This window comes from Eubalaena glacialis, chromosome 7 (genome assembly GCF_028564815.1).
Source record: "Eubalaena glacialis isolate mEubGla1 chromosome 7, mEubGla1.1.hap2.+ XY, whole genome shotgun sequence".
In the NCBI taxonomy this organism is placed as follows: domain Eukaryota; kingdom Metazoa; phylum Chordata; class Mammalia; order Artiodactyla; family Balaenidae; genus Eubalaena; species Eubalaena glacialis.
Genome location: NC_083722.1, coordinates 39429469 through 39457199, shown reverse-complemented (window position 1 = coordinate 39457199; position 27731 = coordinate 39429469). Strand labels below are relative to the sequence as shown.

The following is a 27731-nucleotide window of genomic DNA, read 5'->3' as shown; positions in this document are numbered from 1 at the left end:
GGAGTCTTATTCAGATCTCCTGGATACTAATAGGGCTGCTAATCAGGGCTGAAGTTTTTCCAAATAACCCTGAGAAGAGCAGATCGGGGCCATTACCCCAGCCTGTACTGCCGCTGCCTGTTACTATACTAGTGGAAAGAGGGGGTTAGAACCTTCACATTGAGGACACTGACTTGGCCCTTCCTTGGCAGCATGCTTAACCTATGCCTGTATGCCAGCAGTTCTTAACATGGGCTTTTTGTTTGGAGGGCTTTTTGATCCCTTGAAATCATTTGGGGTCTTGGTCTGTAGGAATCCCCAGGTAGTTACAAGTGGAGATTGGGGTTTGGTGAGCCTGGGATTGGCTTCCTAGATGCTTCTGACTAGAGTGGTCCACATACCCTGAGAAACTGGTCTAGTATTTGCTTTCTTGACCCACAAATTGAGTACCCTTACGTTGGGGGATAGTGATTTACTAGGTAAGATATTTAGGAAGAAAAATTAGAAGACCTGATAATACTCTGATCTAGGGTCCCTGTTGTCTAGGGGAATTTGGCAAATGGGTGGAATCTGCCTGTGGAAACTTCTAGGCCCCCTCCCTGGCCTGAGGAACTTCCTGTTGGCAGTTCTTGCCTCCAGCACCCAGCACTGGAAAGGTGGCTCTGGTGTGGTGGGAAATACCTGTGATTTAACCTTTGACTTTATTTTTAAAAATATTTATTTGGCTATGCCGGGTCTTAGTTGCTGTACGCTGGATCTTTAGTTGTGGCATGGAGCTCTTAGTTGTGGTATGAGGGATCTAGTTGCCTGACCAGGGATCCAACCCAGGCCCCCTGCATTGGGAGTGCAGAGTCTTAGCCACTGAACCACCAGGGACATCCCTAACCTTTGACTTTAATCTGCCTCATTTAACTTTGGTAAATAAAGGAACTAGAGCTGAAAGGCTAATCAAAGCATAAATAAAAATGCTGCACCTTCTCAAAACAAGCTTTATCTGTATTTGAACGGTGAAGAGCACAAGGTATTCACCAAAAGATTTGTCATTTTAGCCTTCAAGTTATAACTGCAGGTAAAATAGCTAATCTTGTGATGAGCAGAGAATTTTGGTTCTCAAGGTGATAGGCCTAACTTGCTCCTCTGGTAATATAACCACAGTTAGGAGTAATGAAATACCTAGGCTTGTTGAACAATGTTCCCAATAGGTAAGGAGGGGGAAAAGCTGGCTGTGAAACTAGTTAGGATCCAATTTTACTGAAAGGAAAAAACTTTATGCCTAGTTAAAGTGATTGGAAGCTTACATACTGATGTTGACCACATTCAAAGCTGGGAGTTATGTGATTTAGGGGATTTTCTGAAGTTCTATGATTTTTGTAATCAGAAGGAGAAAGGCAACACCTCAAATAAGGCAGAAAAACTTGATTTGATGACTAGAGGAATATAATATAAAAAGTAATTGACAAGTGAGTACATTTTATATCCTGTCTTACAAAGCTGAGTACAGCAAGAGAAAATAAAAGACGTGAGAACCATTAGGTGAAGGCAAACAAGCAGGCCTCACATGCTTGCTAAGGTGGGCCCCAGTGCACCTTTGGTGGCCAACCCTGAGAGCCATAATGATCACAAGCCCTGTGAGATAAAAGCAAACCACTTCTAGAAGCCAGAAAGACAATTGTTTGCACCAGCAGCTGTGCTATCAATGAGCAGCGTCACGGTGGAGCAAGGGTTTCACAGAGGAGGTTCCCATGACACTGTGCATACAATTTCTTGGGTGCAAGAAGACCAGCCAGGTGGTTGACTGTGGGCTGAGGCACCCCCAGGGCCTGAGTGAATCCCAGCTCTGCCACTCAGGAGCCTTGGGAGCCTGCTGAGCCAGCCTCTTCCAGAAAACTCATCGGAAAGTGCAGCTGATGATGGTACCTACTAAAAGCATGACGTGCTTTGCACAGTGCCAGGCACTTAGTACTCAGTTAAACAGCAGTTGTAAAATGGCAGTTAGGTATAGTTGCATACACGTGTGTACCAGGGCTGGCACACAAGTCCCTGCTTGTCTGCCTTGGTTGGGTTTAGGACAGATTGAATGGAGGCCATCCCAAGGTCATCTATCTCATTAATGGTGATGAGTGGGGAGAACAAGGTGCCTTCAGAATCAGTCACACCCTCCTGTTTGAAAAAAGCCAAGGATTGAAATCCTTAAAAATAGTTTTGGAAACTATGGGAATGTTTTAGAAATACTTGAGAACTTGAGTCTCACCGGGTTATTGATTTGCATCACCTGAATTTAAAAATTAAACCCACTCCACTTTATAAATCTATGCCTTATGTATTGGGGTAGGAGTACTTAAAAACTAACAACTCTATTAAACCAATATGACTGACTACCTTCTGCTGGCCTGCCCAGAAGCTGTTTAGAGCCGTGGTGCCTGCGCTCCAGAGGCCCGTGGCACCATGATAGAGACGAAAGGAAAAAGCAGGAGGCAGAATGGGAAAGCAAAGCAAACAACGGAGAACACGTGTCGTGGCAGACTGATTCGATTATAAATGAGGGTTGAGCTATCTTAAACCCCAGCCTCTAAGATGATTTTAGACTTTAGACTAAAGCTTAGTGTGCATCTGAGTTAGAATTCAGGGTTCAGATATCTGGGAAGCCCCAGTTCTCCAGCATTTGTACTAGAAGGAAATAAGGAGCCCCCATGAAACCCCAGGACTGCTCAGGCTTTGACCGTGGAATTGGCAAAATGATGGCCCGCCTCCATCTTCCCTAGGGACATCAGAAACAAGAGGGGCAGGAAAGAGAACTAACTACCGGCCTCTTCTTTGGGCCCCTGCTTTCTTGGCCTTTTCTTACAGCTTTCCACAGAACCCTGGTCAGGGAGAGCCACTTCCAGGAGAGAGCCCTGGGCTTTGGGCTCACAAGACCCACCTTCTTATCCTGGTTCCTTCCCTATTTTGAGACTTCAAAACTATGTAGTTACCCGCCCCTGTGCCCCTGTATCTGTTACATTCGTATATGGGGGTGGGGGGTGGCAAGTGAGGAGGCCAGCCATATTTCACTTCTTGATATTTCTGCCTGAGACCTACATTATTCTAATAGAAATCACCTGGAGGCTGTTTACTCCAGGAGCATGAAGGCAACCCATGTGATGATGATTCAAGCACCCAACAGATACAATCACCTATTAGTAGAGACTGGATTTTGCATCCAGCCCTAGGCCTAGCACATGGTGGGTCTTTCATAAACCATTTCTATCTCCAGGACCCCCTCCCACCTGGTTGGGGCTCCAGGCACGCTCCCCATCCTGCAAGCAACAGTCTTGGGTCCCTCCAATGCAGTGGACCAAGACAAAAGGCCGCCTGATTATTTAATAGTATACCAAGTGCCTGAGCTTAAAGTCAGAAGACCAGGTTCAAATCCTGGTGTTACCACTGACAGCTGAGTGAGAAGAGCATTTAACCTCTTCTGTTTCCCCATCTGCAAAATTGGAGGTTGGACCAGAATGATCTAGAAGACAAGATTCTAGAGTAGGGTTGCCAGATTCAGCAAATGAAAATACAGGATGCCCAGTTAAATTTGAATTTCTGATAAACAACCCATGTCCACTGAGGACACCGTCCCCCACCCTCTACTCTGTGGTCCCGGCCGTGTGAGCACAGGACAGCTCAGAGGGGAGAGGTTTTCCCAGGCAGACAGGGGCAGGTTGGGGTCCAGCTTCCCCCGCCCCCTGCCCCGCCCCACCCCCGCTAGCAGCCATCCACTTCGGGAGCACTCACCTCCTTGAGGCTCTTTCCTCATGTGTGGAGTGAGGATGGGGCGGTGAGAACCAGTAGTAGCCACTGTGGACTGTGGGGATTTAACAGGGGGCCCATCTCAGTATTGAAGTCACCTGGGGCAAGTCACTTCACTTAAAGAGAAAAGGCAACATAAGGCTCAGGCCAGTGCTGGCCACACTTCAGTGCTCAACTCACGGCAGGAGGGGTGGGAGAAAGGTTGGAGTTAGCAAAGCTTTCACAAGACCCTTGAATCCTATTTTCTTTTTCTTTTTTTTGGCCGTGCTGCTCGGCTTACGGGATCTTAGTTCCCCGACCAGGGATCCAACCCGGGCCCTTGGCAGTGAAAGCGCGGAGTCCTAACCACTGGACCACCAGGGAATTCCCAAATCCTGTCTATTTTGAGTGTGGGTAGTGCTTGGGGCCCCCCAGCAGAGACGGGGTGGGGTGGGGTGACACACCAGGACCTGACCCACGAGGAGGGTCACCCGAAGCTGTCCAAACCCAGAGGTCTGGCACACAACCGGTCACACGACTAACCCACAAACAAATAACTTTAATTTTTTTTTTTTAAGCAGGAGCTGGGCCTTGAGGGCCCCTGCGCCAGCCTTGCGCCACATTTATGATATAACCCATCACAGCTGGATTTAAAAAATACACAACAAATATATAATATACATTATAAAACCTAGGTTGGGTTTGGAGGTGGCCTGAGCGATATGCAAACTGTGAGGACCTTCAGGAAGCTCAGGGGCGGCCGGGTGCGGGGAGGAAGGGGCACAGTACTTCATACGAAACTCATAAATACCCACAGGCAGCGGGAGGACGGGGCTGGGGGCGGAGGAGCCTGGGTGTTGACAAGGGGCTGCCCGGGAAGGGTTAACCTTCAGTCCCAGGACTGGGTGTGGGGAGCTGCTCCAGGCCAGAGACTGACGTGGGGAAGACAGAAGGGACAGGTGCCCCCCGAGGGTTCACCACCAGACGCAAGTCTTAGGCAAGAGAAAATGCCAAACTCTTCCGCTACCCCTTGTCCCTGGGCCAGTGGCCTGCCCAGGGGCTGGGACTCCGTCCTCCCACCTGACCCTCCAGCCTGCTTCAGGCCCGGGCCTGCCCCTGGAAGCCTTCGCCCATCGGGAGGCTGCTGGGTGGCTCGGGACCGGACCCGGGTCAGGCAGCTCTGAGGGCCGCACAGGAGCCCCCCGTGCTCTGGAAGGAGGTGGTCTGTTCGGTCCCCCAATCCAGCCGGCTGGCCCCTCAGTGAAGACCCGCCCCCACTCCAGGGAGGTAGCATAAACCTGGGCTCTAGGAGACAGGCAGTACTCCAACTCCGCCCACCCCTCCCACGGGTCCCTCCACTGAGATACCGAGTCCCACGCTTGCCCTGCAGGGTCTGAGGATGGCACAAGGCACTTGGGGGCCTGCACGAGGCCTGGCACACAGCAGGCGCACAGAAAGTGTGGGCTCCTCTCTCTTCTTCTCAACTTGACCCCAACTCGACACTCCCCTTCTGGGGCCTCCGCACTCCGGTTCCCTTGGTCTCCATTCTGCCCTCACCCGCCCGTCACAGTCCCCTGAGGGGCCAGCGGCCACGCGTGCCTGAGCTCGAAGGTGTCCTCCCAGTCTTTCGAGGCTGGGCAGAGCTGGGTACGGTGGTCCGCGTCACCGCCGCTGAGCCCTCCTCTCTTCTCGCTCAGTTAAAGCGCAGAACAGTGGCAGGGAGTGTGTGTGCAGGATAGATGGGGAGGCCTCCTGGGTCCTGGGCCTGAGGCCTGGCGGGTGGATGAGTCCTCAGTCCTGGACCCCTAGGGGTGCCAGGCAGGTGTGTGGAGAAGATGCTCGTCCTGGATTGTGGTGGTGGGGGCGGAGGGCTCCCTAGTCTTTGACAAGTTTGTAGACGTGGTGCTGAGCCCCGTGCTCGCTGGTGGAGACTTCAAAGACGAAAGCAATGACGAGCAAGGTCTCCTGGGAGTCCCGGCTCGTGACCACCTGGGGGCCGGGTAGGAAGATGCGGGAGGTCAGGCGGCACAGGGCCATGGGGCGTGCGGGCTGAGCAGAGCCTTCTCCTTTCTGGGGCTCGGTCTCCTCCTCTGAGGAATGGGTCTGGCCACCCCTGCTTCGAGGCCCCTGTGCCTGGGGTGCTCCCATGACCCCCACGCCGCCCTCTCCCCGCCCCCCCGCCACCTCCACACCTGCAGGATGGTGAAGTTCTCCAGGACGCTGTTCATCATATACTTTTCGGGCAGGTGCTTGAGCTTGTGGATGAAGTTGATCATGTACTCGCACATGGGCGAGCGGTGGATGCGGTACACGAAGCGCCCATTCTCCAGCCTGGCATACTCGGTCTGCGGGAGCTGGGGTCAGGCGTCGCTCAGCTGGCCCGCCCCAGCCCCCCCCCCTCGCCCCCCGGGCCCCCACTCACCTCCACCTTCTCCACCACCTGCTTGCCAAAGGAGCACACCTTGGTGGAGACGCTGATAGTCATGCTGTCGGCCGAGCTGTACTGGGAGCTGACCCCATAGAAGGCGCCCGGGCCCTCCTGGATGGTGCTGTTGAGGTCGGCCTGGAGGAGGGGGCGGGGCGGCCTAAGGTGCTGCCCGAGGCCCAGGGAGGCATCCCGCCCTGGGGCTGGGGGCATAGCCCGCACAGTGCCCACAGGCCCAGGGAGAGGGGGTCAGTAGGGTAGGCCTGGGTGCACCGCACATCTGGGGGGACCCTTGGGAGCAGAGAGGGACCAGGGGAGCTCACCCAGAACTTGACGAGGAAGAAGGCGTTAGGGGGCCCCTTCTCATAGAGCTCCTTCAGGCCACCCTTCTTCTCGGGAAATTTGTCGTAGATCTGACGCACATCCACCGCCTCCAGGGGCGGGTCTGAGAAGGCGGGGTTCGTCTGGCCGATGTGCACAAACAGGTGTTTGCTGTACTGTGGGGAGGGCCCAGTACAGGGTCAGGAGAGCTCGAGAGTGTGCAGGCCCAGGGGGGGCGGGGGGCTGCAAGGGAATAGACCTGCCCTATGGCCTCCCAACCCCGTGACCCTGCGCTGTGGCTCTGGACCGCACAGACCCTGCCCCACCCGCTACGTTACCGTGTCAGGGTCGCGCTGCACCTCCATGAAGGCGGAATATTCGAGGAGCCGCAGCCGGGAGGAGGCGATGGTGCGGTCCTGCCACACGGGCACAGAGGCAGCAGCTGAGGGGAGCGGGGCCAGGGGCTCATAACCTGGGAGGAGGAGACGGACCCTTGTCTGCACGGGCGGGTGTGCGGCTACACACAGAGCCGCCCCCCCACCCCCACACAGAGCCTGTGTGCGAGCTGGAGAATGGTGCCCCTTTTGGATGGGAACACGGCCTGGAGTTTGACTCCCCTGCCAGGTGTCCTTGTGCAGTGCACAGCCTGCAGCACCGTGTATGGTGGCCCTAGTAGTGTACATCAGTGGATTTTCCCTCATGTCACTATTAATGTGTGTCCAAACAGAAAATATAGACAAGTGAAAAACGTAAAAATAAAAATTACCCAGAATCTTAATGCCTAGCGAAAGTAAAACTCTGAAGATTTTGGTGTATTTCCCTTGAAGGAATTATATATACATACACATATCAATTTAACACCTTTGGTGGTGTGTACTTGTAGCAGAGTTCTGGAAGCAACATTGTAAAAGGTAAGGGGGCTATTCCTGGCCTGTCCCAATCCCCTACAGATGCCAGCCACTCCTCCCTCCCAGCCCGCGCACGCACACACGCACACACATGTGCACACGCACACGTGCACACACAGAGTCTGGCCCCAGCTCTTCTGAGCGGAGGTGCAGCTGCTGAGGGAGGGAGAGGTGGTGGCTACCTTGTGCAGGGAACTTACTGCTGAGCGTCGGCGGCAGGGGTGGCTGGACGGGGTAGGCTGGCTGTGCAAAGGGCTTGATGCTGCAGACAGGAGCATGGGCTGGTTAGAGGGTCACCCCCTTCCCCACCTTCCACCTGGCCCAGTCACGTGGGTCTCATCTGGGACCCCACATAGAAAGCCACCAGGCCTTCCTGTGGAGGCCCAGAAATGCATGCTGACCAGCTAACTCACAAGCTTTTTGTTTTCTTCACGTTTTAACTTTATGAAGTCTGGCTGCATCTCACAACTGATGCGCACATTTAATGCAGCATTTCAAACCCACCCTGCAGAGCTGTTCATTAAACTGAGGGCGTGCCTTAGGAAGAAAGTCATCTTAGAGTTGAAGGAGCTGAGAATACTTGACTACCTGACTTGTTGAATGAAAGACTGACTCAGAGATTAACTGAGTGAAAAATAATTGTAAGATGGATGACAAGTGGTTGATGAATGAACAAACACATGAATGAACAGACAGATGCATTAGCTCTCTTAACTGGCACTCTCCAACCCTCTATTTTTGAACGAAGACTTTGCTCAGCTGCTGCTGGAACCCAGACGGGAGGGGAAGTCCAGTGTGGCTGCCAGGGGAAAGAAGAGGGTGTGGGAAGGAAGTGCCACCATACTCACTCCTGAGAGGGTCCAGGCTGCTGTCCCAGGAGAGGGGGGCTGCTCCAGAACTGCAGAGATGGGAAGAAGCCCAGGGCCTCTCAGTATCCAGGACCCCCACCCCGGTCCACCCTAAAGGCACTCCCTCACCCCAGTCCCACTTCCCAGGACCCCTGTACCCGAGAGGAAGTGGAGAAGACGGCCTGGGGCAGAGGGGAGGGTGGGCTGAACTTGTTCTGTAGGACGCTGGCTGAGACAATCTGGGCAGAGGACATGGACGCCATGCTCTGGAGGGCTTTGTCCTTGGAGACCTGGTCCTGAGGAGGGGAGGAGCCTTGTGAGCCCCAGGCCAGGCCAGAGACAAGACAGGGGCTTGCCTCAGGGGCCTCCCCCCAGGCCCTGTCTCCTGTGTACATCACCCCTCTGATTACAATCCACAATAAGAAGTTATTTTACTCCATAACCCAGTATAAGCCAAAACAGTTCTCCTTATTTTGCTTATTTTGTGTGTCACGCACTCTCATATTTTCTATTTCATCAGTGGTTCTCAAAGTATGGTCCACGGACCAGCAGCACCAGCATCACCTGGGAGCTTGTTAGAAATCAAATTCTCAGGCCCTAGCCCAGACCTACTGAATCTGAAACTCTGAGGGTGACGCCGAGAAATCTGGCTTTGTAAGCCCTCCATGTGATTCTGATGCATGTGAAAGTTTGAGAACCACTATAATCCATTTCTTAAAAGATTTATTATTTATTTATTTTTGGCCGCGTCAGGTCTTTAGTTGCGGCACACAGGCTTCTCTCTAGTTGTGGCGCGCGGGTTTTCTCTTCTTTAGTTGTGGTGCATGGGCTCCAGAGCGTGTGCGCTCTGTAGTTGTGATGTGCGGGCTCCAGAGCGCGCGGGCTCTGTAATTTGTGGCACGCGGGCTCTCTAGTTGAGGCATGCGAGCTCAGTAGTTGTGGCGCGTGGGCTTAGTTGCCCCGTGGCACGTGGGATCTTAGTTCCCTGACCATGGATTGAACCCATGTCCCCTGCATTGTAAGGCAGATTCTTTACCACTGGACCATCAGGGAAGTCCCTATAATGCATTTTTAAAAAAATGCTGTTTGCAAGCCTATTACATTGATTTCACAATCCATAATTTGAAAATCCTATATTAGGTGCTCTCCCCTCCATTGCCCCCTACCCCCTGGGGAGGGGCAGTGCTACTTACCAGGTTCATGGCCTGTGGAAGAGAAGGAGAATGGATTAGAAGAGACACAGAGGAGGGCCAGATGGGGTGGGGGGACATGTCATTTCACCATCCTCCTCTCAATGCCCACCTGGCTCTCAGTTCCTGAGGAGTGCAGGGAAGCTCAGAGGTAGCTGTGGACCCTCCCCCAGCCCCACTGCCACCTAGAGGGAGTGCGTGCCCTGGAAAGGGTAGGATGAGGGCGGAGGGGCTGGAGATCTAGATGGTGGACCAAGCTGGGGCCCCTTGGGTCTGTCCACGTGTACTGTGCTATAGGTGTGGGGACTGGGGCGGGAGGCCCAGTCTGCTGGGCAGTTGTGGGCAAGGAGAAGAAGATGCAGCCTACAGGGGCCTTGACCTGGGCCGGGGCCATGAACCCAAGGCTCTGAGATCCTCAGCCACAGAGCAGCCAGGATTGAGCATCCAAGACAAGGAATGGCCATGCCCGCCAGTCCCCACCAGTGTCTCCTCCCTGCCCACCTGGAGTCCCCATGCAATTAGCAAGCAGCAGTTAGGAGGAAGGAGAAAAGGAAAATGGAGAAGAAGAGAGGTGGGCCTTAGTGGCCCCCAGGTGGTCTTCCTCTCCCTCGCTGTAGGGCTGGCTGTCCCCTTGGGTTCCTGCTTACTCTCCAGGGGCTCTGGCCCTGTGTAGCCTGAAGTGGCAAGTGGGCTTCTTCTGCTGCTTGTCTTTCTGAGACCCCCCTGCTGCCCCCCATAGCTCCTCAGGGAGCTCCTCCCTGTCCCAGGCTGGGGTCAGAGAGCAGCATCAGGCCTGGTGGGCAGGGCCAGGCCAAGTGGCAGGGGACCCCATACCTTCAGCTTGGACTGAATCTCCCGAGATTTCCGCCTGGCTAGAACCTGCAAGTGGCTAGAGACCTGTAGAGAGAGAGAGAGAGAGAGAGAGAGAGAGAGAAAGAGAAAAAGAACAGAAAGAACAGGAGAGGCAAGAACAGAGTTTCAGCCAGAAAAGAGGCACAGTGGGGCCAGAGAGCCAGCCAAGGCAGAGGCCTGAGCTGTGCAGAGAAAGTGGTAGAGGCGCCGTGAGTGAGAGGCCGAGGAAGGGCTGGAGGCCCCAGTCAGGCGCCCAACGTACCTTGATGCCAACCTGGTACTCCCGCACCTTCTTCCGAGCTAGAACCTGTATGTGGCTGGACACCTAGGGGCCGCCCCGCGCCCAGCCAGAGAGGAAAACACAGACAGTGAGGAGGCATAGCACAGGGTAGCCACGGGCAAGGAGCATCCCAGCCCTCATCTCTGGGACCAAATGTAAGAGGGGCAACCGTGGGGCCCCTGTGGGCAGACACACCTTGGCCCTGCCAATTCTGCTCTCTTTTGGCCCTGTCTTGATCAAGGGCCTACCGTGGCTTTCAGGACCACCATGTACAGTTGTACAGGTTGTTCACTGAATAAGAGCACCTGGCCCAGTGAGGGCTAAAATCCAGCCCAAGCTCTGCTGGCCAAGCTATGTGCCCTGGTGCACGGCTGCATCTAAAGTGGAGGAAGAGAGACCCAGGAATCCAAGATGGCATCAGTCATACCACTGAAGGAAGAGAAGCTCCTGGATGTCAAAATAGGGGAGCTGCCAAGCTGGATACTGATGCAGGATCTCACCCCTAAAGGCATTGCTGGAGCATTTCAAAGAAGTTACTACCAGTATTACAATAAGTATGTCAGTGTAAAGAAAGGGAGCTTCGCTGGGCTTTCTATGGTGCTGGCAGCTTACATGCTTTTCAACTACCGCTGTTCTTACAAGGAGTTCAAACACAAGCGGCCACGCAAGTACCATTGAAGAGGTCCTGGTGTGAAGGGCACACTCTGCATTCAGTGTGAAGGGCACACTCTGCATTCCTGACCTTTGCCCAGCAGCCCTGAATCCTTTCATATCCTAATTGAGAATTAACACCCAATAAAAGATGACTGGTAAAAAACAGAGGAAGAGCATCTTTGTATTCTTCCAAAAAGGGGTGACTTTTTCTCACTGGTATCCTCAGAGGAGACACTTTTTTTTCTAATTGGCATCACAGAGGCTAGCCACGGCCATAATGCTCCTGCTGGCCACCAGATTATACATCAAGCCCAAAATCCTTTACAAAAGGTCTCCCCTGTACCACTGCCTAAGTCCTCCCGAGAAACCCACCAGCTTGCCGGCCTATGAAACCTGGCCTGGTCTGACTCCTGCTTTGTTCATGCAGCTTCCTCCCCCGGTACACATTCCTTCTCCTCGGACTAATACATGGCAGTGTACACTATCTCTAGGTACACAGTATGTGCTTTTAACTGCATTTCTTCTCCAGCTCCTCCTCCCTGAAGCCTCCCTCTCCTGGCAAACCTGAGCTAGTCACGGTCTGGATGTGTGCGCCCTGGGCTTGCACAACAGACCTTGGCATTGTCAAGGATCTGGCCCTCAGCCTCAGAGAACCTAAGTGTCACTGTTTTCCCCATGAAACAAGCGCGAGGGAACAGGTGGATCCTCTAAGCTGCTTCACACTTTCATTATCAGCAATTGCTGTTGGCTTTCTTTGCAAGTTGTTTTTATCTCCATAAAGAAACAGTTTCTTTTCTTTTTAATCATGGACTAAAAGTTACTATGTACAAGACGCTAGGCAGCCCCCTGCTACTTGGTTAGAACCTAGGCGGGTGCTTCTCATGCCATCTCATGGTGCCTAGGATTCAGACCTATGTCTGGCAAGATTCCCGATCACTTCACGTCATGACAATAACTGATGTTTACCGAGCACAGCTACTATTGTTCCCAGCACTTTACATGTACCAACTCCTCTGACCTTTACAGCAATGCTAAGAAGTCGGTACTAATATTATTCCCAGTTTACAGATGATGAAACCAAAGCACAGAGAGGTTAAGCAACTTATCCAAGGTCACACAGATGAACCCAGGTGGCCTGACTCCACAGCCCACTTGGCCACCACCAATATACCCTTAGCCCAGAGGACTATCTCCAAATGGTCAACTCTGTGACAGCTGAAAGTCACATGGGACTTAATCTTAATGTAATATTTAGCTGTGTTTTCAATAGGGAGGCATTGTACTTGCTACTAATTCCTGTACATAGCTGTAAAAAAAAAAATGAAAACGGCATTTTTTTTCAACAGAGAGTAAAATGAAAACAACCAAAAAACCTTGCATGTCAGAGGGTTGCTTTTTGCGACACATAAAGACATGCCTTGTTCTCACAACAATAGGAAGGAACCCCCTTTAAGGAGATATTAGACATCAGAGTTCTACTACAGAATAAAGTTAGAGGAGTGCCACCCTTGCAAAATGACAAAGGCCAGAGGTTTTTAAAATCCTGAGCTTGCCGACAGCTCGTTTGTAAAATGTTAACGTACAGCCAAGCCTTCTCGGGATACCTGGCCAGGAGCAGGTATGATGCTGGACCCAGAATTAAGAGGCTCTGCTACCCTCCCTGGGCCTCGCTTAAAGATCCCTGGGCCCCTTCCAGCTCTGACAAACAGATTCCTACGAACATGTCTTTTGGGTGAAGCAGGACACGCTGGGACAGTGCCCTCCTCCTGTGCCTGGGATGGCTTTCTGTTTATAACTACAGTAATAATAATAGCAACAGCAGCGGCACATTCTTATACAAATACACTCTGTTCTACATATCGGCTACTGAATGGTTGAGGAACAGAGGCTGGAGATGAGGCATCCCCTCCCCGCAGGTATAGGAGCAAGGTATTTGAACCCGGGGGCTGATCAGCCAGTACTCCTCCTGTGGCCCCAGGCTCCAGGGAACTGGGCCCTTGTCTATCCAGTTCCTCGCCGGATCCCTAGTGCCGAGAACATAGTAGTAGCTCAATGATTTGCTAAGTGAATAAATGCTGTACCACATGAGCTGGCCCAGGGAGAGTGGTTAATAAAGGCCTGAACAATGAGGGAGCGTTTCTACTTCCGCACTGGGTGGGTGGACCCAGAACCTTCCTTTGAGACAATGAGGATCTCGGGGGTGGATGCAAGGCCCAAACCCCATCCACAGAGGGAGGTTTGGGGGGCTGAGGGCCAGAGCTGGCCTCAGTTCTCCAGGTCCCTGCCTAGAGCCTGCCTCTCTCCCGCCACCCAGTCATCTCCCAAATCACCAGTTTCTTCCGTCCCTACCACCACTACCCTCACCATTGCCGCTGCCCAGGCCACCGCTGCTGACCTAGGTCCCTGCCTTGGCCTGGTCCTCTCTATCCACTGCCTCGGGTGTTCCGGAGACAAGATGCCTTGACAGCTGCCACGCGCCACTCCCTGATCTATTCCCTTCCATGGCCCCCAGCTGCCCCCAGGGAAACCTGTCCCTCCGGCCTCCAGCTCAATCTCTCACAGCCCTCAGCTTCTCCCACCCCTCCCTCCACACACCACACTGCTAACGGAAGGCTCTTTCCTGCCCAGTGGGTTGAATCCTGGATCCACCACCTACCCGCGGAGTGACCTTAGGAAGTTACTTAACTTCCCTGTGCCTCGGTTTTCTCACCTGTAAAATGGAGATAATTACTGTACCTACTTCATAAGGTTGCTATGAGGACTAAATAAATTAATACAAAGTCAGCTCTGAATGGGCTTACAATTACTATTTGTATAGTCAACTTCCTCAGCCTGGAAGAATCCTCTCCCTTTTTCCTGCCTGGGTAAATCCTCTTCCTTCTTAAAAATACATCTTGAGTGTCATCTCCTCCAGGAAGCCTTCCTAGCCCTCCCTCCTCCCTTCCCCTTCCTGGTCCGGGTTCAATGCTTGTCTGACAGTACATGCTCTGATCTCAGCCATGCTGCCCTGCTCTGCCCTCACCTGTCCAACTGTCTGTCTCCCTGACTGGTCAGTGAGCCACTCAGGGCAGTGACATGCAGCTGCCACAGTTGTCCACTGGGGCGCATCTGTGGTCGCTGGATCAAAGGTCTGGGAGGGGGGTCAGAAAGGACAGTGGGGACTTCCCTGGCGGTGCAGTGGTTAAGACTCCTCGCTCCCAATGCAGGTGGCATGGGTTCGGTCCCCAGTCAGCGAACTAGGGGAGTGGGCTGGGCGAGGGGGCGGCTCTGAGGAGGTGGGCAGGGCAATGGGATAGCTCGGCCTGGAAGGGGCTGACAGAGGCAGGGGAGAGAGTGTGTGTGGGCAGAGGGGCCGCAGCGTAAATCATCTTCTACCTGTTTTCTTGTCCGAGTCTTTCCCGTCCTCAATTTAATATACCGTGCGATCAACTCATTTCGGCCTAGATTGGGGTGACAGGAAAAAATGGGGAGTGGTCAAAGGGGACCCCTGGTGGCTGGAGACCTCCCACCAGCTGGAAATACACCAGGCCCCTCCCGCACACGCTGCTCTTGTTTTCTCTCCCCACTCTCTTTGCTCCACCCCACCTAAGGGGCACAAGCGGGGTGGGTGAAGGATGGTGGGGAAGTCCCAGAGCTCCCCCCCACCGCCTCCAGGACCTGGGGGGCTGCTGTTGGGGGAGGGGCGGCAGAGCAGGAGGTGGAACAATGTCAGGCAGCCTGACAGGTTTCCCTACGAGACGGACAGGGGCAGGTGTGGCCGAAGGGCTGCAGGACAGCTGGGCCCCTCATCCCAGCCCCCGGCAGTGCTTCCTTCCTCTCCGTGCTGTCACCAGCTCTAAACCTCCGAGGGTAAGGGCTCGTGTGTGTGTGTGTGTGTGTGTGTGTGTGTGTGACAGAGAGAGAGAGAGAGAGAGAGAGAGAGAGGGAGATGTCTGGGGACGCGTCCCTCTGTGTGTCTGTAAGAACCCTGGCCTGGGTTCCTGTCCTAGCTGTCCTTGCCACCGGGAGACCCTGGACAAGTCCCTGCCCTTCTCTGGTGAAACGGGCAGGAAGGACCAGATGGTCTCCAACACATCTCCTACACTGACAGCCTGGGTCAAGATGTGTCACTGAGCATGTCACCGTGTCCTTGAACCTGTCACCCCCATGTCACTGGTTACCAGTGTCTGTCCCTCCCAGTGCAGCCCTTCAGACTTGGGGTGGGGGCTCTGCTCAGCACCAGGGACCCTCTGGGGGCCCAGAGGCTGGCCGGCATCCAGGGGCCTTGGCCCTGTAAAGGGGGGGTGCTTGGGACGCACGGTGAAGCATGTGTCAGCATCCTCAGCGTGTATACTTCTTACCCCCAAATTCAGGCCCCCTGCCCCCCAACCCCATAGCCTCCCCAGAAGGACCGCATTCTCCAAATTCCTCTTCCATGACAGAACTGGCCCCACTGCTCCTCCCTTCCTGCCTGCCCCTCTCCACCCCACTCCCTCCACCCTGTCTAAAAATACCCTGTGGGGCTGCCCCAGCCATCTGGGAGGGAGCAGTGGGGGCAGGCGGCCCCCGCCCTATGGAAGGCGCCCTGGAACATCTGCCTGCCCCGTGAGTGGGGCTCTGGGGCTGGGGGTGGGCGTGGCACGGTGGTGGGGCAGGGGACACGGGGCAGCCCAGCTGTCTCCCTCCTACACCCGCCACGGTGCTGGACACTGGGAGGGGACAGGCTGAGGGCCTGCCTCACCCAGCCATAGGCTGTCGGGGCGGGTTGGAGGGAGCTGGCAAGGAGTCAGGCCCCAAAGGGTTGAGTTATCCCAAAAATGCAGCCCTGGGAGAGCCCTCTCAGGGCTGGACCAGGGTGGATGCTCCCTTCTGGAAGCGGGAGATGGGCAAGGTGGCAAAGAGAGGGGCCAGGAGAGCAGCAGACTTGGGAGGGGGTGTGAGGAGTGAGGGAGTCCCCTTATCTCTCCAGCGCCCTTCCCCACGCAAGCCCTGTCACAGTGTGGGCCTCCCACCACTCTGCAGCCCCCTCTCCACGCCCCCCGTTCTCTGGAGGGAACTCGCCAGTGGGAAACACTGCTCTCTGCTCTCCCACCCCAGGTCTCACCCCTCCGGCTCCCCCACGTCCTCCCAGGAGAGGGACCCTCTCCTGGGCCCAGCCTGGAACACACCAGATTGACCCAGTTTCCCGGGCCCACTGAGTCACCCCGAAACCTCCAGGCTGGCCAGGGCGAGGAGAGGAGGGGCAGTCGGGGGTGGGGTCGGGGGCGGGGGTGGTGTCGCGTGTGGGCTGCGCTCTGGTGGAGGGGGCAAGCCTGGCCTGTTTATGAGGAGGATCCAGACACACAGGCTTGCACGCCCAGACCCGCCCGCCCTCAGGGCTGGCGGCCTCCAGGACTTCGCCAAACCGGTTGGGTGAGGGGGCAGAGAGCAGGGGGAGGGGTGAGGAGGGCTGGACCGCCTCCCCAAGTCCAGTCCAGGGTCCCTGTGCCTCCCCACACGCACCGTACATCTTGCCCTCATCCGACAGGATGATCTTGCGACGGCCGCAGGGTGGGTAGATGGCCAGGGCCTCCTGGAAGCTCTGCTCGATGTCCGGGCTCCACACACCCTCCGCATCGTTGTCCAGCCCCTTGTCCAGGCCCTCGGGCCCATCCTCCCGGGCCTCCCCGGGGCTGTTGCTGGCATTCCAGCTGTTGGACGCTATTGTGCTGGTTGCTCTGGGCTCTGGGCTCTGGGCCTGAGCCCACTGGGCAGCCTGAGCCTGGGGGGCAGACGCAGAGGGGTTAGGGCAGGGTCCTCCCAGACCGCAGAGGGGTTAGGGCAGGGTCCTCCCAGACCACAGAGGGGTTAGGGCAGGGTCCTCCCAGACCACAGCAATCTCCACCCCCGGGGCAGGTGCTCCAGGGTGGGGTGGAGGGGACCAGAGGTTATGTTTAGTCAGTGCTGTGTGACCTGGGATGAGTTACTTCACCTCTCTGAGCCTCAGTCCTGTAAAACGAAGGAAAGGTCTCCTTTGAGGTTGTGAGGGTTAAAATGAAATGAGATCAGACAAAGTGCCAACCATGATGCCTGGTGGTGATCAACAGCAACAATAGCAATGCCTTATACCTACACAGTACTTTTGTGGGGAAAAAGTACTTTCATATTCATTCAATCCTCAAAACTAAGGTGGGGAGGGCAAGGAGTGATGCCCATTATTCAGATAAGGAAAACAGGCTCACAAGGCCATGCAGCTGCCAAAGGCACCATGATGGGCAGAGAGGAGGACCACGAGGGGCAGGGCCCAGTGCTTCTGCGGCTCTCAGAGGGGCTCCTTGGCTCTCGCTCTGCCAGCTCTTCCTCCTTGTCATCGGGATCCCCAAACAGGGACCCCCACCCCTCAATCTCCCCCTCAGCATCAGTGCAATCCTGCCAAGGACCCACTGTGGCCTGAGGAGGGTCCCAGACCCAGGAAGGGTACAGTTTTGCCTTCCCCAAAAGATAACTCATGAGAACCCTGCCAAGGAACCTAAACTCAGGGCAGGAACTGCCCCAGGAATCATGAGACGGAGCGACACTGGCTGGTAAGGGAGCAGCTGAGAAGGTGCCTGGCCAACAGCCTTGCTCAACCCCACCCACTCCTCCATCCCACTTCCTGTTCCTGCACCTCCCGGCCCCACAGCAGCCCATAAACCACCCACACACTGGCCCCTGCCCTGGCCCACATCGTGGATGGGCCAGGGCTCTGTAAACTCTGAGTTCCCTGCACACGCCAGGCTGGGTTATTAAAGTAGATCACATCCAGACAGTCCCCCAACACACACAGCCCTAAGGCTCACCCCCCGGACCCCTTCAGCCTCAGAACCACATGTCCAATGTGTATCAGGGTCCTGGGAGCCCCAGAGCCCCAGATGGCTAGACCCCAGGACTTTGCTCAGGGCTGTAGGGAAAGGGGGGAGCAGGGTGGAGAGTGGGAGACCCCATCAGAAGCTGGGGAAGAGACTTCTTTCCCCTCAAACAAGAATTCCAGGTCTTGCCAAATGGGTGGGGATTTTCCCTGTGGGGGCCACCTCTTCGCTTTGGAAGGCTTGAAGGTAGTTGCTAGTGGCATGGGATGGGGAGGGCCTGGGGGCCTGAATGTCAGATGGATATAGAGTTTACATTTAATTTTACTACGAATGACAGCACCTGCATATGGCAGGCACTAGTCTGGGACTTTACACACATTGACTCATTTAATCCTCACAATCACCTATGAGGTAGATACTATTATTACTTCTACTTTACAGATGAGGAAACCAAAGAACAGAGAGGTTAAGCAATTTGCCCAAGGACACACAGCTAGTAAGTGCTAAAGCTGGGTTCTGAACCCAGGCAATCTAGCTTCAGTCTCTTAACCAAGGTAAGAAGCCCCACCATCTGCAGAGGGAAAGGAGGCCCAGCTGTCATGGCAACCACCTGAGAATGCCCAGTGGGGTCCAGACCACAGGGTCCCCCTCAGCACAGGTGGCTGGAGCAACTTCAAGGACCCCCAGACCACTGTAACCCTTCCTTGTGAGGCCTCCAAGACCACCACACCAGCGGGCAGCCAGGGAGAGAGGAAGCCATGCTCCTGACGGCTCAGAGGGGCCACATCCCTCTACTCACCCAGGCAAGCTGTATCCTCATCCCCATCCCCTCCTCAACCCCTTGAGGGCAAGTTCTTGTAATAAGAGTGGGGGGGAGGGGTGGGATGCCGGGGGACACAGCGGCGGGCGCCTATACTGAGCTAGCTGGGAGGCAAGCCACCGCCCCACCCCCGTGCCCCAAGTCTGACAGTGCCACAGGCGGGCGTTAGAGGGGAGGCAGAAGAGGGACTACAATGAGCTAAGACCCCTCCCAACAGAGTCCTCAACCCATTTCCCCCCAAATCTTTTCCTGAGGCCTCCCTCAGAGCAGCAGGGGCCCGGCGCATGGGGGGCCCTGGCAGCCCCAGACTTTTCAAAGCAACTTCCTTGCCTCCCCCAAGTCTGTGCCCGCCTCCCCTCATCCAGGGAGTGGCCCCCCCTTCTCGGGGTGATGTCAGCCCCGCCCCGCCCCCCGCAGGAGCACTGTGGCCAAATATGGCGAACACAGCAGTGCTTGGGAGCTGGGACAGACTGGGGGGGCGGGGCGGCGGCCCCTGGCTGGGACTGCTGGCAGCTGGTAAGGGGGAGGGGAACCCAGGGGGCGGCCACAAGGACAAGTCAAGGAGAGAAGCAGGACCACCGTCCCTTCCGCTGGCTCACAGGCACATGCAAGACTCACTTTCCAGGACCGCCCCTGCGGGGAGAGGCACCCACACAGGGGCCCGCAGGTGACCCCCACCCCACACAGCCATGCACGGGAGCACGTGTGTGCGGTACGCTGCGTGGGTGCGCGAGCGGACACCCCAATAAGAATATTTGTACCCCCAAACCGAGGCACACCCGTGGGCAATGGCAGGCGGGCAGCTGAGCCCCGCTGGGGGCTGAACTGGGGTCTCTGTCCTACCGCATCACTCAGCAGCAGGTCAGTGCAAGGAGTCTGCACTGGCTGCTCTGGCCTTCCCAGAGTTACTGCTGTGGGATGAGGACAGAGATGAGAGTGGGCCACCCTCCTCTCCTTAGACCCCAAACCACTGGGACTCAGGTGGGGGGCAGGGAGGAGGCTATGGGTTCCTCAGCCAACTGCAGGGCTGGACTGAGGCCAATGCGGGACTCAGGCGTGGTGGAGGGGGCTGCCTGGGGTCAGAGGGCAGGCCCCAGGGGAAGGCAGCCCCAGCCAACAGAGAGGGGTTGACAGGGGTGGCAGCCCCCCAGCTGCTCGTTGACACTGGCCCAGGTGTCTAGAACCTCTGCGTTGCTGGGCTGCACCACCAGGAGGGATGGGAGAAGGGGGAGAAAGACCCAAGTGAGGGGCAAAGAGGGTGGAGCTTGGGATAGACAGGAGGGGAAGGGGGACACGGTGTGGGCGAGTCTGGGGGTGGGTGAAGAGAGCAGGAGACAGACAGACAAGAAAACAGACAAAAGAGACAGGACAGTCACAGAGTGAGAGACAAAAAAAAGAGACCCAGAGAGGGGATCTTGGAGTGAGACCCAGAGGGAGAGAGAGACAGAGATCCAGAGAGAGACAGACATACGGAACAGGTAGAGTGCTGGAGAGAGTGAGATCCACAGACATTGGGGGGAGTGGGGAGAGAGTGACTATGACCAACAGAGACAGAAAGACAGAGACCAAGATGGAGGAGATGGAGACACACAAATGAAGCGGGTAAATCACTAAACTCAGATACAGTCAAGCAGTGAGGGAGGGGAAAACCAGATGGTGGTGAGAGAGAAAAAGAAAGAGAGAGAGAGAGAGAGAGCGGGAGCCAAGGACAGAAAGACCCAGAGGCTGGGGCAGACCTAGGGGGAAGGAGTGACCAGGGAGCCACTGCTGGGGGCTGGGGGCTGGGGTCAGCCACAACAGGGCCGCATCCAGGACATCCCCACTCCTGGCCCATCTGCTCCCCAGCCCTCCTCTCAGACGACCTCCCATCTCCCTGGTATTGCACAGCCCAAGGACCTCCTGTGTTCTCGCTCTAACTTTACCCTCAATCTGACCAGCACACACCCGCTTCCCCTCTCCCAGGGCCTTCTGAGGTCAGAAGGTGCCTCTGGGTGGTGGCCGGGTAGGAGATAGGAGGCTGGGTGAGCAGGCTTCAGGGCCCTGAGGGAGATAAGGGGCACCTTGCTGCCCACTCCCCACCCTGGGGCCAGACCTGCTGGAATAACTGGCTGGACAGCTCCAGGGGTGGAGGCCAGCGCAGGGGCTGCTGCAGAGGCCCTAGGCCCTCACCCCCAGGGCCCCGAAGCCTCCAGACCACCCAGCCCTCTACCGCCTTTCAAGTAGGGGGAGGGACGGGCTTGAAACCTGGGCTCCCCCAGAGCTTCTGCCTGGTGGGGGATGCAGAAAAGGCAAGTCCAGGCAGGTGTCTGCACCCCGCACCCCTCCCCCGGCACCAGCCCCGCAGAGAGGTCGGACTGAGCCCGGTGACTGTGCTGGGTCTAGTGGGCAGCAGCTGTCCACTCTTGCAGGACTTCAGCCCTCAAAGTGCTCTCACTTTGAGTGAGAACATCACTCAAAGTGTGGGAAGATTAGTGAAATCAGCAGTTTCATCCTGAATGCCCTGCCCCCAAACCTGGGCTGGGCTGACCAGCCAGGGGGGCGAGGATGGGGCAGGCGGTAGATGAGGGCTAAGGGAGCCTCCCCGCCCCCTCTGCTTTTCCCTCCTTCCTCCCCACCCACCCCCACAGCAGGCCAGCTGTTCTCCAGCTGCCAGAGGCTCCCACCCTAGAACTGGCCGTGCTCTGGTTGGGATGGGAGAGCAGGGCAGGCGGGATGGGGATGGTGTCTGCCTCCCCCACCTGCAGGCCAAGGACCCCTGAGGGACCCTGCCAAGTGACCACACCCTGCCAGGCTGGAGATAGAGTACCCTCCTCCCTGGAGCAGGGTCGAGATTTTTACAGGAGGAAGCAATTTGCAGAGCCCACTAGGAGGGAGGTGAAGGGGGGCTCCCCACCCCTCCCCAGCTTATTAATGTGCTTCCAATTTGGGAATCCAGTCTCTGCACCCACCCACCCCCTCTCCTAGGGCGTGGGCTCCTCGGGGAGCAGATGGGGCAGGGTAGCCCCCCAGGCTTCCCTCTCCAAGGCTCATCCTCACTGTGACCCCTGCTTCCAGCAGTGTAGGAGGGAGGGAGGGAGGGAGGGAAGAGACTCAGAGCCCTCAAACCTCCTGCAGGGAGAAGGGGCCCACTTCCCACACCTCCCTTCACCCACACTCTGAGACTGTCCTGTCTCCTCATCTCATCCCACTCCAGGAAGGCCAGGGATCCAAGCTGGAGGGGGCGGGGATGCAGCCAAGGGGTGAAACTGGGTTTCACAGTTCTCAGTGAACATGTCAGAGGGCCCCTTGGACTCTGGATCACCCACTGAGCTGCCACTGGTCCCTCAGTCAGTTGCCCCCTCAGGAAGGTCACAATGTCAATGTCATCTATAAACACACAGGCTTTCCCTGGGCGCCTCCTCTCTATCAAACGCACACACTCCTTTTCACAGCCACTGTCCTGCACATTCACTGTTACCTGCACCTCCCTTATTTCTTTTTCTTAACTTTTTTTATTGTGATAAAATATACGTAATCAAAAATGTACCATTTTAATCGTTTTTAAGTGCACACTTCAGCGGCATTAAGTACATTCTTTCCTTTTTTTTTTTTTTTCTTGTATTTTTTTTGGCCATGCTGACGGCACGTGGGATCTTAGTTCCCCGACCAGGGATCGAACCCGTGCCCCCTGCACTGGAAGTGCGGAGTCTTAACTGCTGGACCACCAGGGAAGTCCCATTCTTTCTTTGTTTTCAACAGTTTTCTTTCTGTGGTCCTCCACGTAGACACCACATGCATTGGGGTCACAGTCCCCCAAATTCATCATACGTGGCAAACCACACCATATATGCCACAGTCCTGAAGGATGTCACCTCCACTGCCCCACAGTCACAAACCATCTCAGATGTGACCACCCACAGAGTCGGTCTCAGTCACACCCCACAAATAGCACCGTCCCTCCATGTGCGGAGTTTCTTTCTCGTGCTCAGTCTCACCCACACGCCTGATTTCACACTCAGCTGTTGCCACAGCTTCTCAGCACACGCCTGCTGCACTGGATATAGTCCGCCGTGTCACAACGGTTTCCCCCTTACACACACAGGTACACCATGTTGTGACAACTTTTCTCATACGTGGTGTCATATATAGTCACACACAGACCATCAGAGTTTCTACAAACCCAAGGTCATCTCATTTGCTGTTCACACTGCGCCATGCATAGGCATGCCACAGCAACATACGTCACACAGAGTGTCACTCATTCTGCTTCTGACACACACAGCATCACACAATCTCAGTGTCCCTCACACACCTGGAGCATAGGAATCCCATCCAGACACGAGTGTGAGCTCACACCGCTGGTCAAGCAGACAGTGTCTTTCATAAACGTACCCCATGTGATGGCCCCTCACACACATAGGTCCTCCATACAGCCTCACACACACACACACACACACACACACGCAGCGTCAGTCACACACTAAGAACATCATTCATAGTTTCCCTCATGTACCTGCAGTGTCAGTCACACACTGAGAATATCATAGCTTCTCTCACACGTGAATGTTACAAAGTCACAATGTCGCATACAGTTGCTCTCACATGCAGTCACACACACAAACTGGTTTTACCCAGTTCCCCCCACCTGCAACCACCCCCCCAGCGTCACCCACACAGAGTGTCCCACTCGGCTTCTCTCTCTCTCACACACATCCAGCGGCACACACAGTGGCACTCTCGTTTCCCTCTATCACTTCCTGTCCTGTCGGGCCTGGCAGGGAGTACAGGAAGCAATCAGCACTCTAGGAAACCTCAGGGGCCGAGGCTTTGGGGATTCGCAGAGCGACAGAATTCTCTGGCTCCTGCCCCCAGTCCCCTGTGGGACCCTGAGCGGACAGGCAGAGCCCTCTCCCCTCCAGAGTCCTCCCGGGAGGGGCAGGGCCTCTCCTGCAGACCACCCTAGGCTGGTACACCAAGGGGGAGGGGAGGGCAGGGCGAGGCCACGGGGACAGGGCCAAGTGTGACCTGCTGGCCTCCACCCCAGCTCTGAGCAGAGAAGCTCCTGCCATGGCCCCAGGGCGGCCCCAGAGGGCCATGGATACCTGGACCCTCAAGGCCACCCCTCGGACCCCACAGCTCCTGCAGCGCCCACGTGGGAAGCAGAGACTGCGACCTCCTGGCTACCTCCACAGAAAGCTGCAGCATTGGGAGCCCTCTTGGCTCCCTGGCTCCCTGGGGCCTGGCACCACCAGCTCCCTCCCACACTGTCCTCCCTGTCAGCCGGCCCCTAGGCTCCTCTCCCTTCCTGAGCGAGGAGGTGGACAGGACTGGGAGCTTTCACTCCCTTCCAACTTCCACCCTGAGCCCCTAGAGGCGTCCGGGAGAGGGGTCGGCCATCCAGGCGGCCTCTGAACACCATTTACCCTGCCCAGCCTTGCCAGACCCCAGTGCCACCTCCCAGGGCAGTTCCCCGGACTCCACCGGCCTCCCTGTCCCCTGATACCTGCTGCCTGTAACCTTTTCAGCCACTCTCACCTGGCTTAGCTGCCCTCAGTCACCCCCTGATTAGCCCTCGCCTTCTTCTTAGACCACTGGGTCACCCACTCACCTCTCCAGGCCCCACCAGGTTCAGGTTCCATGATGGGAAGAGAGGGAAGGCCGATTGATTAGGAGACAGAGACTCCGAGAGAAGCTCAGAGAAAACGGACCTGAGAAGTCATGGATTCCAAACAGGGAAACTGAGGCCCACCAGGATGACACAACTGGTTAAAGGCCCAGCTGGGGCCACATCTCTTAATTTCTTGACCTTCTCTGTTTGAGAGGTCTTTTTGTTTTAATATTTACCCAACTGTCAGAATGTACCAAGGTCTGCAAACCTGAGGGTGAGGGTGGGAGCAGGGCCCAGGACACACACACGCGCACACACACACACACACACACACACACACACACAGAGCTCTGTCCTGCCAATCACCGACCATCCTACTCAGCCATTCCCTTGCCCAAATGTGCTAATTAGCATTAATTATTGTTCCCTCCCTGGGGGGATGGTGGTGGGGGAAGGCCCACAAGGTTGAGACTCCCATTGGATCCCAGCCTCTCTCTGAGGAGGGGGCATCCAGGGCCCCTGAAGTCACTGTCACCATATAGCCTAGTCCTAGAAAATACATCTGTTTATCTCCTAGGGATCCAGAAAGACCACAGAACCACGTCCTGTGGTGGCACCGCTGGGGGGAGGTCTTGGAAAAGGAGCTACAAGAATCTGGAAGGGAGGAATACCTAATTCCCCCAAATCTCTTAATTTCTGGCAACTTGAGATTTCCCTCCTTGCCCCAGGCTGCCCCCAGCATTCTGGCCAAGGAGGCGCCCTGGCCCCCTGCACTGGGGTGGAACATTTGGACACAGAATCAGCTGCAGGAGGCCGGATATACAGAGGCGCCGTGGGCTCGCACCAGCCCCTCTGAACTGTGTCCAGCCCCCATCCCCACCCCCTGCTCTCCTGGGCTACAAGTCCAGGCCTGACCTGGTTCTGCCTCTACCTGGAGCGAGTAAAGACACAGAAGGAGGTGCCCCCTGAGAAGCCCTACCCCAGCGCCTCATTCCCCCTTGTTCAGAAAGAATCTCTCAGCCCTGGATCAGGGCCCCTCTCCTGGAAAGGTGACACAGTGGGGTCTCCATGACACTGCCGTGCGGCCTGGCTAAGCTGGAAACCAGACGCAGACAGGCACTCCCGGCCTTCCTTCCCCAGGCAGGAGTAAAGGGCACGACAGACAATGGTGGGGGTAGTGTTGGGGGGTTAGGGTTAGAGGAGACAAGCGGTCTTCAAACCCTCTAAAGTCTAAACTAGGGCTCTGAGGAAGCGTGGCGAAGAGAAGGCCCCAAATCCAGCCCCCTTTAGAGCCAGGCTCACAGAGCTCAGGGCTGGAACTCCGAAAACTCCACCCCGACGCAGGCGGCAGAACTGGAGGGAACTTAAGCCCCTGCCCCTCAGGGGGCACACGCCCAGGGCGCGCAGCTTTGCTGCCAGACACCCTCCACGATCCGGCGCGGCTGCGGGCACCGCGCGCAGGAGCCGGCCTGGGCGCCGGGAGGCCGGGCCCGAGGCCTGCGTGGAGCTGGGGCCCAGCGGGCTCCGAGAGAGCGCGAGCTGGGAGTCCAAAGGGCGGCGGGGCCCGGGACTGGGAGCTCCCCGGTGGCAGGCCCCCCAGACCGTGCGGGCCCCCAGACCCCGACCTCGACACCCCAAAGGCGGACGTTGGGCCAGGCGATGGCACCGGGGCCAAGCTCCCGGCTCCCCGACCTCCCCCGAACAACTCGTCCGGGTCGCGGGGGGGTGGGGGGGATGGGGGTGGGGTGGGAGGGGTGGGCGGGGCTTCCCGGAGGGCTTCCCCCCCTTTCCTCTAAACTTCCCGGCACCCAGATCCGGGGCTCCGGCTCAGGCTGGACAATAGCTCTGGGAACCAGCCCCCCTCGAGTGCCCCCCCAACCCAGAACCAACCAACCAAACCACCTCTCCCAGCGGGGCCTCCTCCCGGCGTCCGCCCGGCTTACCTGGTCCGATCTCGCGGGGGCGCTCCGGCCGGGCGGCTCCGCCGGGCCCGAGGGAGCGAAGAGGGGGGCCGGGGAAGGGGGGTCGTGGGGAGGGGGCTGACCGGAATGTGCGGAATGAGCCGGGCTGGAGCGGGAGGCGCCGGGCGCGGAGGAGGGAGCGAGCGGGACGGAAAGTTTGTGTTGAGGAGCCGGGACTGGGGGTGGGGGCTGCGGGGAAGGAGGGGGCGGGGCGCGCAGGGGGGCGGGCACCGGCCTGGAGGGGCGGGGCCGCGCGGGGCCGCCCCCGACCGCGCTTGGGCTGCCCACCCTGACGCTTCGGGACCCCAGGCGGCCCCCGGCCTCTCCGCGCCCGGCGCCCCGTTCCTCACCCGCCGGAGCGGCGCTCTCAACCTCCCTTGCCCTACCCTACCTCCCCAGTCCCCCGCCGGAATTTGGGGCTCCGGCCTGGGCGGGGCCGAGGGCGGAGCTCCCACCTCGGGGGCAGGACTCCCGTCGGTGCAGGGGCCCGGGTGCCGCGTCACTAGGAGCCCGGCGGAGCCGGGACGCACGGTCTTCGGGTCTCCCTACCCCCTACCCGAGTCCCGAGCGGCCGAGGCGGAGCGCCCTCTCCCGACCGAGGGCCCGCCCCCTTACTCCTCGGGCCCCAGACCCGGCCCCGCCCTGGAGGCTGCGCCCGCCCTGCCCGAACCCGGTTTGTCTGGTTCTCCCCGAGAGGCTTGTTTCTCGAATTTCTCCCTTTCCCCCTCTTCCCGGACCTCCGGGGCCCTCCCTCTCGGCCCGGCTCCCCGGGGCCCCCGCGGGGGGCGTCTCGACACCGCGAGCCAGCCGAGTTTCGGTAGGACCCACGATGGGCGCGTGGGAGGGGACGCGGGAGCGCCCGGGGCCTGAGCGGGGTGGGGGGTGGGGAAGGGAGGCCTCCAGCCCGCCCTCCGGACCTCTCCCGCGCTCCGGACCCCTCCCGCCGCCTCTTTCTCCGCACGCGCTGAAGAACCACTGCTCCTCTTGGCCTAGGACGCAGCTTTATTGGGGATGTGGGTACCCGGTTTTCGTTCCCCATCACCTACCCCCTCCTCGGAGCCCGACCCCCTCCTTGGAGCCCTAGTACGGTCCCATAGGGGGTTAAAACAACACTGACTACTGCTCCTGGACAGGAAGTGACAGGGGCGCCGGGCGGGGGTGGTGTTGGTGAAGCGGCGCAGGCTAGCTCCGCGACCAGATGTGCGGCTCCAACTCCAGATGTTCTTCATCTCCGTCCGACTCGCCGTGTGAGCTCCTCCCCTGCCTCGGCCTGTGCCAGGCTGGGCAGTGGATGGAGGTCACCCGGAGACAGAGGGGTCAGCCCCCGACAAGGGAGGA

The 27731-nt window shown here is 57.1% G+C and overlaps 2 protein-coding genes across 2 annotated transcripts; one reads left to right on the top strand and one right to left on the bottom strand.

Annotated features, from left to right (window-relative positions):
* Positions 1–4280: 4280 nt before the first annotated feature.
* On the bottom strand, positions 4281–27622 carry TEAD3 (TEA domain transcription factor 3). Its single transcript, XM_061197450.1, has 16 exons — positions 27511–27622; positions 27131–27259; positions 26785–26895; positions 26376–26716; positions 16701–16959; positions 14595–14659; positions 10548–10610; positions 9437–9448; positions 8402–8539; positions 8244–8293; positions 7596–7657; positions 6826–6959; positions 6490–6663; positions 6164–6304; positions 5934–6086; positions 4281–5730 (listed from the first exon to the last, which is right to left on the bottom strand). The coding sequence occupies exons 1-16, from the start codon at positions 27620–27622 to the stop codon at positions 5617–5619; spliced, it is 2058 nt and encodes a 685-aa protein (XP_061053433.1). The 3' UTR covers positions 4281–5616.
* On the top strand, positions 10977–11243 carry LOC133095247 (ATP synthase subunit f, mitochondrial-like). The gene has a single exon (XM_061196335.1). It carries the CDS (start codon positions 10977–10979, stop codon positions 11241–11243), a length of 267 nt encoding a protein of 88 aa, XP_061052318.1.
* Positions 27623–27731: the final 109 nt, after the last annotated feature.